Source organism: Haliaeetus leucocephalus, unplaced genomic scaffold (genome assembly GCF_000737465.1).
Source record: "Haliaeetus leucocephalus isolate CR32 unplaced genomic scaffold, Haliaeetus_leucocephalus-4.0 Scaffold147, whole genome shotgun sequence".
NCBI classification, from domain to species: domain Eukaryota; kingdom Metazoa; phylum Chordata; class Aves; order Accipitriformes; family Accipitridae; genus Haliaeetus; species Haliaeetus leucocephalus.
Window position 1 is genome coordinate 1499607 of NW_010972583.1, and position 13856 is coordinate 1513462.

At 34.8% G+C, this 13856-nt stretch overlaps 1 protein-coding gene across 2 annotated transcripts in view; it reads right to left on the bottom strand.

The window, feature by feature from the left end:
• LRRC7 (leucine rich repeat containing 7) overlaps positions 1–13856 on the bottom strand; it is a 102093-nt gene that overhangs the window by 61023 nt on the left and 27214 nt on the right. The window contains exons 1-3 of one of the 2 annotated variants that reach the window (XM_010561504.1): positions 11913–12038; positions 3887–3950; positions 257–331 (exon numbers count right to left, since the gene is read on the bottom strand). In XM_010561504.1, coding sequence (XP_010559806.1) covers positions 257–331; positions 3887–3946 — 135 coding nt within the window. In that variant the 5' untranslated portion in view covers positions 3947–3950; positions 11913–12038. Of the gene's footprint in view, positions 1–256; positions 332–3886; positions 3951–11912; positions 12039–13856 lie in introns of those variants that run through there. The other variant, XM_010561505.1, reaches the window with a different exon arrangement.

A 13856-nucleotide genomic window follows, 5' to 3' on the forward strand; every position in this document is an offset into this window, starting at 1 on the left:
CTCACAATGAAACCCACACAACATTTAAATAAAACAGGCACATCCCCATTTAGACGCTATCATGTAATAACACAACATTTAAAAGGTTTTTATATGAATAGCTATGCTGAGACTTTTATTTCTTGATAATAATTAATGACTATATGAACTAGGAATATGTACCCATTCAAGAAAATGCACATGCATTTATTTACTGCAAGGTCAATAGTTCACTATATCACACAATAATTTGATTATGTAAAAAAAATGTTCATACCCCAGGTAGTATTTGCAAAGAATTATTGTCCATCCACAATTCCTTTAGATTTTGTATTTGTTCGAGAACCTCAGGCTGAAGAAAAGAAGAAGATAGTATTAGGACCATTAAATAAATCAGTATTTTTTTTTAGTTAAATATAAATCAGTATTTTCTTTAAAAAAAGATTCGCTCTTCACCTTGCTTTTTTTCTTTCTATAACCCACATCAGACTTTCAGATACTTAATGACACAAACAGTATGTTCATTTAATTTAATTTAACCACTGTTGCTCTTTTTCAAAACTTGTAAAATTTAAGAACCCCCTGGAAAAGAAATGAATACAAAGAAGAACTTATTAGAAGTTCCTGTTCTAAACAGTCTATTGGCAGTATGCAATTTATAAACAAGGCAAACGATTGAAGTGAGAATTGTGGAGCTTCAGAAACAATGCACTGAAAAGAAAGACCAAATCTCATCTTGTGGCACATGCAAAACTGCCTTTTGCATGATTTGTAGCCTTAAAAATAGCTTAACGGAGTCATATTGCTGAACATTTTCCTGGATATACTGCATTTATGTACAATTTAATGTCTGCAATTGTCATATTCAGTAGTTAAAACAGCTGTATGCAATGATAAAGCCTTAAAATTACAATATGAAACTTTAATCTAAGATGTTCTATTCTTTTCAACACTATAGGATATTAGTGAGAGAAACTCAAAAAGGCAATTCCCCAAATCATTTCTTATTCATTACAGCTGTGAAAATCAAGAATTATCAGGTCACAAATATTTCCATGTTTCAGCCTAAGCAGTATTATTCTTTTTCATGAAACACTATTTTCACAGGTAAAACATCAGTTTGCCTTAGCTCTGTAAAGTCGTAGAGATTTTTTTTTTCCAAAGTCTGCTAGAAACTGATATTAAATATTTCATTTGGCTCTGACTAAATCAGATTCTAGCATTTTGAAAGTCTGTAGCACTATTTCACTGGAATTATTTCAACACAGCTAGAAACAAATCTACCTGTCTAGCATCACAGGACCTTGAAAGACCTCTAATTATATCTCCTGTGGTCTACGTTCTTTGGAATGTTATAATTCCCACAAGAAATACAATTTTCCAGTTGCCCAGGTCACATGGTATGTTATGGGAGAAGCTCCCAATGCATCATCAGATAAGAAAGAACCTGCTAGTCTGGGGAGCTCAATCCCTCAGTTTTCCATGTTGTCACATAATGTATTTCTACTGAAAAATGATTAGTCAGTACTTTAAAAATAATTTACTTTGCCTTGGCTAATTCTATTGAAATTCTGTTTCCTTCAATGGTTAAAACCACTTCTAATTTCCAGACTAAATCAATGAATGATCACTTTATACTATTTGTTCCTGTTATGATTAATGTTTTTTTATTCCTCCAGAGCATTCACTGAGGTTATTAGAGATAATCATAATTTCCCTCTCAACTTTAATTTTCTTTTAAATTCCTCTCATTAGACAGACACCCTTCACAAAGGCAACAGACTATTCCTATGTTGTACATATTACAGTTTGATTTGAAATTTCTTGAGCATGGATTATGGTATACCATGGATTATGATATAGCATTATGGCATACCATAATCCAGATGAGATCTCACTGATGTTTTGATAAGTGGTATTAACAATTGCTGTTTATCATTTGTTCAGTGCCATTTTTTGTCACTTCAAAGATTAGGAGATTTCAAACCCTTGACCCATACCTTGTGATTTACTGCTCCAGTTTTCCTAGATACCTGTGACACAGATTACCTATTCCCTTCCTTGATTACATTAAGTCACTTGAATATGGCAGCTATTTAGGAAGTGACAATTTCTATTTTAGGAACACATACCTATCTCATGATTGGGATAATCTTGTTTCCAGAAAATTAATTAACAGAATTACTCCATTTTTGCAATTACCTTTATTCTTAACCCCATGCCTATTGCTCCAGTTTGCCTGTATGAAGACCCCAGCCCCTTCCAGTGCAAAAGGAGGGACTTCAATAATCCAAGGATGGACTGTCAAAGAAATTGAACTCTTCCACCCCACCACAGTTCTAGGTAGTATATTTCTCCAATAAGAACAAAGTTTCTACTGAAACCCAAATCAGAACCTTTTGATCCTTTTTTCCAGGTGATCTGGATTTAAACTAGTACCACTTTTCCTATGACATTTCTGCAGATTCATGCCGTTCCCTTGCCTCTTGGCCCATTTGCTTCTGGCATTTGATTCTAGTTCATACATTTTTGGACCAGCTTCCTGAAAAATGAGTCAGCTCGGGGAGACTGGTTCTAATACCAGTACAGGGCCAGCGAAAACATAGAATGATGTTGAAGTAATTTAAAACAGAGACTACAAAACCAAACCACCCCCCAGAAAGGCACACTGAATTCAGGAAGCATATACATATTTCTTATGATCAAAATTCCAAATGCCATTTCTGAAAAATTTTATTCTATTTATCTATGCAAAAGATTTCTAGTTTTAATTAAAAATCTGAGTTAAAACCATCTATTTTCTCCTACATAGCAGTATGAATTAGTAAACATTAACAGGGTTATAACCATAATGGTAGAAAGTAGTGCAAGGTAGTGCACCATCTGTAAACTAGATGTAGAATTTTGCTACAGCTTTCTACTACTAGATGACATTTTGAAATTTGTTTAAAGTGAAATTATCTTAATTTTAATTAAAGTTACAGGAAATATCACCCTCCTAAAATTGCAAGCCCTGATTCAGCAGCACTATTTTTACAGATTGTTATTCTATGACTCTGGAGGAAATGGTTCAGCTCACAGGGTTTAACAGTCACTAGACAGGCTATTGGTGGATAAGGCACATGCAGACGTTTATTTCACCCTCAGTGTAATAGTGAGTGTCACAGTATTAATTTGTTGTAGTACAAAAGCACAGGCCCTCCTGAATAGCCCTAGCAGTGATAGGTCTCAAAAAGGATGAGGCAGCAGTTTTTCTAAGTTTTGCTTCTCTTAACATATTTACAGTTCCTGCAGGATGAAGTCAGCAAGCTCTACTTAAAAACAGGTCCATTTAAAAACCCAGCTGAAGCACCCTCATACTGTTTCTGAAAAGTGTCAATTCCTACAGATGTAGTAGAAACCTGAAGGGAACAGCAACTTCATTATTTTCTATACTGATGTTAGAGAAAATTCCCCAAAGCTATTAAACCTCAGGGAATTCAATACTCATCTTAGAGGTGAGTTAGGGACAGAAACTGCTTTTGGAGTCCAGAATTTACTTCTGCTAATAGCAATTTCTAATATTTGCAAGATATAATGATAGATATTCAGAAATTAATACATAATTGACACAAGTATTTATATTGAGATCATCAATTCATCCCACAGTATTCCAGCAGTAGCAACAAGCTCTGAGTGAGAATCGTCTGTGACCTTGATCTGAACTGCAGAAGCCTGATGTAGATGAAGCATATTCCATTATCAACATTCACCTCACGAACTATGATAAATCTTCTATTCTACAAGGAAATGTGACCATAGCATGTGGCCACAACACAATAATGCCTTTTAAGTAAAAGTTTAATGCCTCATGCACAGAGCACCCAAAACATACAGGCTTTCTATTAAAAAATGGTGTGTTGCTTACCAGTTCAGAGAATTCATTATTGCCCAGATCAAGTCTCTCCAGTTGAGTCAGTTTGTGCATTGACCTGTAACAGATTAGGAAATATCTAAAATGAAATTTCTACTTGCAAGATGTCAGTCAAATTTTGTTTAGATAAAAAATAAAGCTCAAATGATACTGTTATCGCAAAAAGAATTACATCAGTTTGATGCTGATGCAAATGAGAACAATAAACTCCATCTTTAAGACATTAGCTAAAGTTCTTGAACTAAAAAGCTAGCAACAATTATTTTAGTATAAAAATAAACATAATATCTTCATATAATTTTGCACAGTTGCTCAAGGAAGACGACCCACATTATATTTATAAGCAATTGAAAGTAATATAAATTGTGGCATTTTTGATACAGATTTATAATTTTATCAACTTCTTTATAAACCACTAGCAAGTGTTTTGGCTCTTCATAGCAAAAGTACAAAATATGGTTCTTACCTCCCTAAAACTGTACCTAACTACAGTCATGATGCAAAAGCACTTTTGTGACAAGGATCAGCACGCTGAAGCTTAGATGAGGCTTGTTTTGAGTACTTCTGTTGGTTTAACAGAAGGCACTGAGCTGATGGGGTCCCCTCCGGGGTTGTAATACGGGTGACCTGAAACATGGCTTCCATTTCAGGAATAAGCAAACTGTCACACCGATGAGCGGTGGTATTAAGTGACACTTGCTGTCTGCCAGTAGCTTATGGAAATTCTATCATTGTAAGCAGATAAACAACAGAAGAGAGATTTTTAATTAAATGACCAATCTGAGATTCAAGCCTTTGACCTGCTGCAAAGCACATCTAGGCAAGTATTCCTCTCTCTGTGCGGTTCATGGCACAGGAGCGTAGCAGGGAGATGGTGCGACCCACGACACCGCGTGTGGATGGGAGCAATGTGTTATACTTTGCCCCTTTTTGGGTAGCAGCTCCTCTGAGCGCAAGAAAGGCTTCACAGAGCCTCTGCTGCAGAGACTGTGCGCAAATGACAGCAGAATCAACCAAAGCAGCTTATCCTTCTTCACAGCATTATAAAAGAAAGAGTCAAATAAGAATGTATCATGAGAAAGCAAGTGAACCAAAAGTTAATATCAACCGTGCTTTATGCAGTAAAGGGCTTTAAATGAGGAATAACCTGGATTTATGTCTGTGACTGATCACTACATAACAGCAAAAAAGGCACTTTTACTGCTCGGGCTTAGGTGACTGAAACAGTGAAATAAAAGGAAAAGTGAGAAATTGCTAAAAATTACATGATTAAATTCTTCATTTACTGAAGTCAATGGGATAAATCTCCCAGGTTTATCTCTGAATTTGTGCTGTGAGAAAAACTGGTTATCTCAGGTATAGCTTAAACTGACAAAGGCACAGATCACAGCGTACGTGGACTGACTGTTAAAAGCATTTAAAATCTATCAATTTTTAATATAGGCAAACTTTTTAAAAATACACAGAGTTTTAAAAACTATACTTAGAACATATGACAGCAGAAGCACTGACTCAAAGAAGTAATCCCAAAGCAGCAAAGATCTTTTCAAAATGAGAGGAAAATTGCTGAGCAACTTGTGAACAGGAGCTGAAGGACTGAGCACGGTAGAAGGATGGCAGGACTGTGATTTCCTCAACTGGAATGGATGATCTGCAGTTGTGTAGTGTACAACTTTGCTCATATTGGAAAAAATAAGATTTTTCTAAAGCTCATTTACTACATCATACCTGTGTACTTTTTGCTACTTCAGGCCTTTGCAAAATGTTAGAATTTCATACTTGTACAAAACTAAGATGAGGAAGTTGTATTCAGAATTACTATGACATTGGAGCAAAGAACGATTTCCTCGTTTGAATACATTGATCTTGATTTTTTTTTATAATGGTTGACATTTTAAAGTTTTAGTAAATGATTTCAAATAGTGCACTCAATACCCTTACTTTATATTTTAAAGGGTTACTAAATTTAAACCAAATGGCTTTATAAATATTCCAGAAAGATTTCATTCATTTTGAAAAAAATTGATTTATTATGATTATATTCTTCCAGGCCTTTTAATGAAAATTCGGCACTAAACAAGGCATTTTAGATAGTAAGACTTCCGGGGACCTAAGCTCCACCGCTATGCAAGGGGTGTAACATGCCAGAGAGTGACCGTGGGTGCTGGCCCTCTGCCGTCCCTACTGCTGTCTGAACACCAAATGGTTCCTCACACAGTTTTGGTTCCTACTGCTTAGCTCTACCCCAAGCAATTCCTGGGCAGATTCAGGAGGCAGCCTGAGCCAGGACCCCTTCCAAAAGGCAATGTGGCTACCCTGTTTTGGATCAAGTTCAAATTTAATTAATTAATTAATTACTGCCTTTGTTTCCGTGAACAGAATTGGAACAGGATATTACCTCCAGTGCAGAATTTCTCTTTAAGCCCTGGTAGACCAATATGCTCTAAACACCATACTGGATTTTGGTGGTGGTGGTAGTAAAAAAAGAAGATAAAAATAATTAAGTAATTTAGTATTAACTGCAACAGTCAGTTCAGAGGTCTTCTAAGGTAATCAGAATTGATCCTGATCAAAAAATTAGCATAGTCTTAATTGATGTGATCTAAAACATCAACCATTTTATCTCTGCAATTTGTATCAGAAGTAAAACTGATTATCAAAGATGCTATGGCTAAAAAACATAGACCTGTTTTAACGTTTAAATTATGGAAGAAGGAGGTTGTGATGGGGCTAGACAGAAAACACTGCCACATATTTATTACAAGCAAACTTTACTTTTCGTTTTCTAAAATAGGAAAAAAGAATTCACAGAAATATAAATGCCACTCTTCAGCAGTAGAGTGAAGTGGGTTTTGCTAGACATGTTAGTAAAATAAAAAAATATTTAGATAAACAAATATTCCACTCTCAAGTTTAAGAAGTTACATACTTCATTAGATTAATTAAACAGACACTTTCTGACCTACTGTAATTCTTCACTTTCAGCATAACTTCAAGGAATGACTCTTCGGGTCACAGATCAAGATCAGGCATCAGATGTGCTTCTGTACTTTACAGAAATTAATGTTTTGTAGAGCAAAGTTGTTAAAATATATCTAGGCCTCTTAGGCAAATAGTTCACCATCGAACCAAATGAGTAATTCCTTTCGATAGAACCTGCTGTCTTTCATATTTAGGCTGTTAACTTTCATCTAACAATCTGCAGTATTTTCAAACACAGAAAATTTAAGTTAGATAATATAATAAATACCAATGCATTTACCCAACAGTATGGGGAAGTGCAATGCCAAGTCCTGAAGTCCTTTGAAACTGATGCTACCAGTACTGTGAAACTACTGGTAATACCACTGCAGGACATATTCCTATATTATTGATTCCTTCAGTGCCTTCTGTGTGTATGTTCTAACTTTTATGGCTTTCTAAAATGTTCTTCTAAGTGTTCATCATTCTACTTGTTCATTACTGTTCTTTTTTTTGGTCCAGTTTTGCACAATCTCAGTTTCCTAACAAGTCTTTGAAATCTACCAAATATGTTATTTCTGCTGATCATTTGGTATTTTGGAAATACCTACAAACAGTCACAGTTTACTTTCAGAATCCATTTCTTCTCTCTGTGCTGACAGCCACCCTAACACAGATTAATTCATGATAGCTTTGCTTATTAATGCTTTCTGAGAGGTTCACCTATTTCATACTCACTCAAGTTCACTGCTGTACATGGCTCCTTTCTATTTTTCTTTTTCCTGTCCCACTCTTTTCCAATATATTTTCCAACCTATTTGATCAATGTTTACAGATATCTTTCAGACAAGAAAGCAACAGGTACTTTTGCTTGTTTCCTAAAATGAATGGTAGCTGCCCATACAGCCCTGAAGGGGTTAGCACCTAAATTAAAATTAAGTAAAAAAGTAACAACAAGGTATGAAGCAAGATGCTGTAGTTTAAACCTAGAGCATGGAGGAGTTGAATCTGGCACAGTTCCGAAACAATATATATCAATATAACTGTGATCATGCCAGATTGAGCACACAGATTCTTAAACAGAAACTGACTTTCTATATACACTACACAGACCCTCATTTTAGTAATATAAATCTTGATTCATGCTTCCCAATTCCCAACCTGCTGCTTACTGCATTTTTGTTCTTAAGTATTCATTACTTTGAATTATTCTTGCTATAAAACCAGAAGGAATTGTGAAAATATTTTATCTTTTAATAGTAAGTCCTTAGTCTGCAAGAATATCTGGAAGGTTGGGAGCCATTCAAGAAGCACTAAGCATTCCACCAGCACAACAGATGAGGATGCTGAAGAAATATAATGAAGTCACCTGGCCAAAGTGAATGTTTCACACTCTCCCCCAAATGATTCCATTTTATATTACAATCTCCATTAAAATAATAGTGAAAAAATGTTTTTAACCCCTCTGGTGCTCTAACTGCACTGTACTTCTCTTTGGAAATGTCTTGCAAAAGCTGACTGAAATTTTACACATCGAGACAAAAGCTAAGTTTAATCAACAAAGCTACAACACACTCTTGTCAGCTCTTTTAACTCCCTTTGTTTAAAGAACATATACATCCCTAAAAATATTTATGTTTTGTCTTACTCCTCCTAAAACTTTCACCATTGTGTCTTAACTGATTTATTAATCTAGTTTAGAATTCTGACATTTAGATACAAGCTGTAAATATTGTATACAAATTTTTAAATTAATTGAACTCAATGGAGTAAGTAATTACATCTGTAATTGCAAACTTGATGACTATGGACACTCTTATTACCACACTGAATCTCATTAACTTTAGGAGAATTCTTTACACTAATGTGTGCACTCCCTGCCAGTAAATGTTTGCAAGACTGGACTCAAGAGTTTTCTAAAAATGATTACACTTACTTATCCACAATTTATCAGTTGCTGTTATGGAAATCAAAGTATTTTTGCTTAAAACAAATCAATCCGACCCCTTTGAAGACTAGCCACTCGTTCAACAGTCAGGTAGCGCACACACTCTCAGCCTGAATGATGAAGTCATTAAAAGCATTTAAATGCTACCGCAGTTCCTTTAACAAATCCCGAGGGCAGGTTTCACGCCTAGTACCACACAAAGGTTTTACACCACAGGAAACATTTCAACATGTGAGCATCGCAAGTTTATAGTTCTTTACACTTGCAGATGTTACAAGTTTTTCAGTTGTAATATTAACTGTATACACTCACAAGCATTACATAGTACAATGCCTTCACAAGTAAAAACCAGGAAACATGACATACATTTTGAATAGATTGTACAAAGTTTTCTCTCACAAGTTAGTATTACTTCTGACTTTATCATTCTGCATTAAAGTTGACAAAAGCTTCTAGTGATTATGACTCCCCATGCTCATGTTAAAATGCTCAAAAAAACCCAGCCACAAGACTGAAAATACCTGCTAACTGGAACTGGAAACTGAACAACAGTATTTCTCTGTTATTTACATATACAGAATTATATATTTTGAAATGTGAAACTCTGAAACTCTTCAAAGATTAAACGAAAGATAATCTAAGTTACAACTGAGTTGGTAAACATTTGTGTATTTCATACTGTATTCTGCCTTTGAACAAAACTTTCACTTTAAAAGGTTTGGTTTGTATTACTGTAGCTTCATCATAAAAGGAAACTTTTAAACATTACTTTGTGTGATTTCTACAGTCAGATACAGAGTTTCAGAAACTGTAACATTTACATGGGGGCAGATTAATTTCAGTTAGCTGGTACTATATCAAAAGATAAAGCACACTGCCAAATGTACCCAATGGAATATTATACGAGATTTTTCATTAGCTTTTGATATTTTTATCTCTTTCATGTAATTACTTATATTTTTCTTACAGAAAGATTCATTATATTTTTTATGTGAGGTCATTTTATAAAGGTGGAACAGGAAAGGTGCAATTATGAGTAAAGCTCAGTTAAATATTCATTGCTTAAATGATGCAATGTATTATAATTAATGTGCTAATAAAACTTGCAGCCAAAATTTTCACATAAATCTTTATCCATGTAGCATTTGGAACTATTCTTCCATTCATAAGTAACTGCAGAAGTTATACAGAGAAAATCTGATTCTTGGCTATGGAAGTGGACCTCATGGTAGGTTCAGAATAAGGTGAACCTTTTTTAAAAATTATTTTTAAACACAATAATGCAACACGGCTCTCAAAAAACTACGAATGCATGAAACCAACATAGAGAGTAGCTTAGAGAGATTGCTGAATACTTGGTGAAAAATTAAGCATTGCTCACAGTAGTTTTAAAACATTCACACTCCGTAAATTATAACTCACATTATACAATTCAGTGGTATTGATCATAATTCATGGTAATCACATATATTGCCTAATATAACTTTCTCATGTTCTTGCATGTTTATTTTTGCTGCCTTATTTAGAAGATACTTATCTACACACTATAAATACTTCAAATAACCAGGAAAATGCCTTGCATTTACAGTTCTGGCAAAACAAATGAGTCAACTGCCATAAATTATTTTAATGAAATCATGGTATTCTCATCAAAATCCTGGTCAGCTTTCTGACAGATAGGAGATGGTTACATGGAGGTTTATCCAAACCTTCAATCACAAACTTCTAATCACATCTGAATTGTTCCCACATATGAAGAACTATATTCATAAATAACAAAAGTATCTCTAATAGGTAAAAATTCATGAGTGAAAAGCAATTATGTCAGAGAAATAACTAGATTTACACAATGATAAATACAATGGAAGAGGCAATATAATACTGCTACACAATTAATGCATGCTTCTTGTATGTCATACTTCTACAAAGAGAGGACTGAGAAAGTTGTGATGGTTACATACTCTATTTCCTTGTGCAAGAACATACAGAATTATATTTTCATTTGAGTTTATGATAAATGAATACCATTATCTTCTGAAGAAATAAAAAGCAAATAAGGGCAAATATGTTGCCATTGGATGTTGCAATATGGATTATCTGCTGTATTCATTTCAAATAATATTTTCTCAGACTTCTGTTGTACACAGTAACCTTTATTTCAAAGTTGTTAAAATGTCACATTCAGGAGTCTCTTCCAAATTTAGTATTTTAAACCTTGCAATATAACTTTAAATTCATTAATGAATCAGTTTGGAAATTACATGTAAAATCAATACTTCACGTTAATAGTTTACCTGTTGCAGAGTAGTTAAACCTTAACGAGGACTAAAGCATTACACGATACAATCACAAAGAGCTATTTACTCTTACATCACTTAATTACAAAGAAAATTCAGTCTTAGTTTTCAATGAATCTCAAGATAATTTATATAATTTCTAGAATATAAAGCACGTATGGTGTAAAGTGAAGGACCAAAAGTATAAATTAATCTGTCATAAAGTATTGATTCTATATACTATCCAGGCTTCAAAATAACTGAGTATGTTTAAAAACTTATTTTGATGATACAAAATACTGTTACACACAGACTGAAATACATAACAAGTATCTAAAATAATGTACATAATATGTATACTAATGTCTGTTTCATCTTTAACTACCAAAAATAATATCCATTTCAGCTTTTAATTATACTGAAGAACTTAAGGATTTTACAATCTGCATTCTCAATCCACAAATCAGAGAATATAGCAGAGACCATGGGATGATGCCCAAAACAATTAAGTCTCTGAAGACTAAATAACTCCAGAAGCTCTCAGTCAGTCATGGAAGCATGCTGCTTAGTTACTTTTATATAGTCTCGTTATTAACACAAACAGAAGTTAGGAGCAGACAATCCACAAGGCATACTGTTGCCTTGGCTGCATGGCCATCAGAAATACTGCTGTGCAAAATGCAGGGCTGTACACAACGTTACTTGGGTTAAGCATATGGGAAAACCAGCCAACATACTCATCTGGATTAAACATTGTGGACTAAGAGGCAGCCACCACCATCAGTCGTTGTATACCAAAATTGTTTGGTTTCATAATATAGTTTGGGAGAACTACCTCAACACAGTCTACTCGTGCTGATGCTCCTGATGCTGCCATTTCTGGTGCCCGAAAATCTGCTGACTCCACATCCTCGGCTGTTCGAGCCACTGTACACTCTCAGGCGATGGGAAAGGGCACTCTCCATCTTCAAATGCTAAGATGAGAAAAATCAATTTCAATGCCCAAAAGATGGAACTGCTGGTGCAGAAGGTGTCTAAATACAACCAATGCATCTATGGCACTGAAGACTTGTGAGACTTTACCTAATTCTGTATCAAGGGCCTAAAATAAAAAGCACTGCAAAGACAAGTCTTATATACAGAAACTGGAAATCAAGCTCTTTCATGATTCAATCATAATAAAAACATATGGACACGCGATTTCAGGAAAAAAATGTTTGCGTGCAAAATGTAAAGATTTTAAAAACACACTACTGACTTAAAATATTGCCTTCCACACAGGATCCTAAATTCCCATCAGTTTTGTTTATAGTGGAAATGGATCAGAACTCTAAAATTATTCCCTTAGTTCTTAGAGTTCCCACTCTACGACTGGAAAGGTTTGCTCAACTGATTGTAGAGAAAGGTGAAATCTTCAGAGTTTTGACCTCTGTTCACACACAAATTTCTTTCCCAACACAGCCTTCAGATTGTTGAGGAAGGGCATTCTAAATTTCAGTTCAGATCCACTTCTGCTTAACTGATTATGTAAATAAACAGAATGCAGAGAAAATCTCATTAGCCAGTGCAAAGCTCCTGGCAAGATCAAGACTTTACGAATAAATTTATCCTCTTTTTTTTTAAAAAAAAACCTCCTTTTTTTCTTTTTTATTTTGCATCTGCTTTCTGGATTCCTCTACCCGCTTCCTGATAACTGGCTTTGCATGGTTAAAAACAAGGTTAATTACATGAAAGTCCACCACAAAATTTCTTATGATATGCCCCATGGCACATAATTAGATATTCTTTGTGCATCCCCGTTTGTGGGTTCTTGCTCACCACACTTGGGGAACACGCTGCATTTTGGAGCAGCAGCTGCTCTGTCAGAATAGTCTACTGAATAGGACTTACAGCAGGAAAATGGCCTGGATAGTGGTGTGGCTACAAGGAAAGGATACATCTGGTACTTTTATACAGTATCTTAAGACCATTTTCCTGAATGTTGGAGCTATATAATCCCTAATGTATACATTCACAGCATGACCCTGAAATGTCACATTTGGTTTACGAATCACTACTTGAAGGATCCTTTGATATAGAAAACTGAAAATTACCACTTAACATTTGGTATTTTCTATTTCATGATGTTTATCTCAGAAAAATCTGGAGGAATGCTATCCGGAGGATACAAGAAAATATGTGCCCACTTGCAGGATTAAATGACCTCAACTAAACTTCTGTCCCTTTTCCAGAAAGTAACGTGTGTTTCTTAACCTCGTATCAGTGTTAAAAATGCTGATTTCAATGGACTACTTGAACATGAGAAATTCATGTTTGCAAGATTTCAAAGTATATCTAGTTAAAAACATTCAAAATACAAGTAACAGCAAACATACAGCTATTCTGTCAGGGAATTTCAGTATTAATATTCCCTGAGGGAAGTATGAGCTTCAGCACATTAGAGTCACAGGGTAAATACACCCTAACAGACACTAAACCTTGGAGCCAAAGTCACATCTAGTAAACTATACGTGACTCTGGCAAGATCAATGATTTTGCTCTAAGATGTCTGCATTTGGACAAAGAAACACAACATATCAGTGACACAGGTGACACAATAATTGCTCCATGTTCTGGGACAAATACACCTGTCTAACAATTATGAACCCAGGACCCATTGCAGTTACCTAAATTCAAAACCACTGAAACTGAGCAAGATTGACTGTATCATTCACTGCCACTGGTTTTGCTCAAAAGATTCAGTATTTGGTAAATAATATATTTGACAACTTAGATTTTG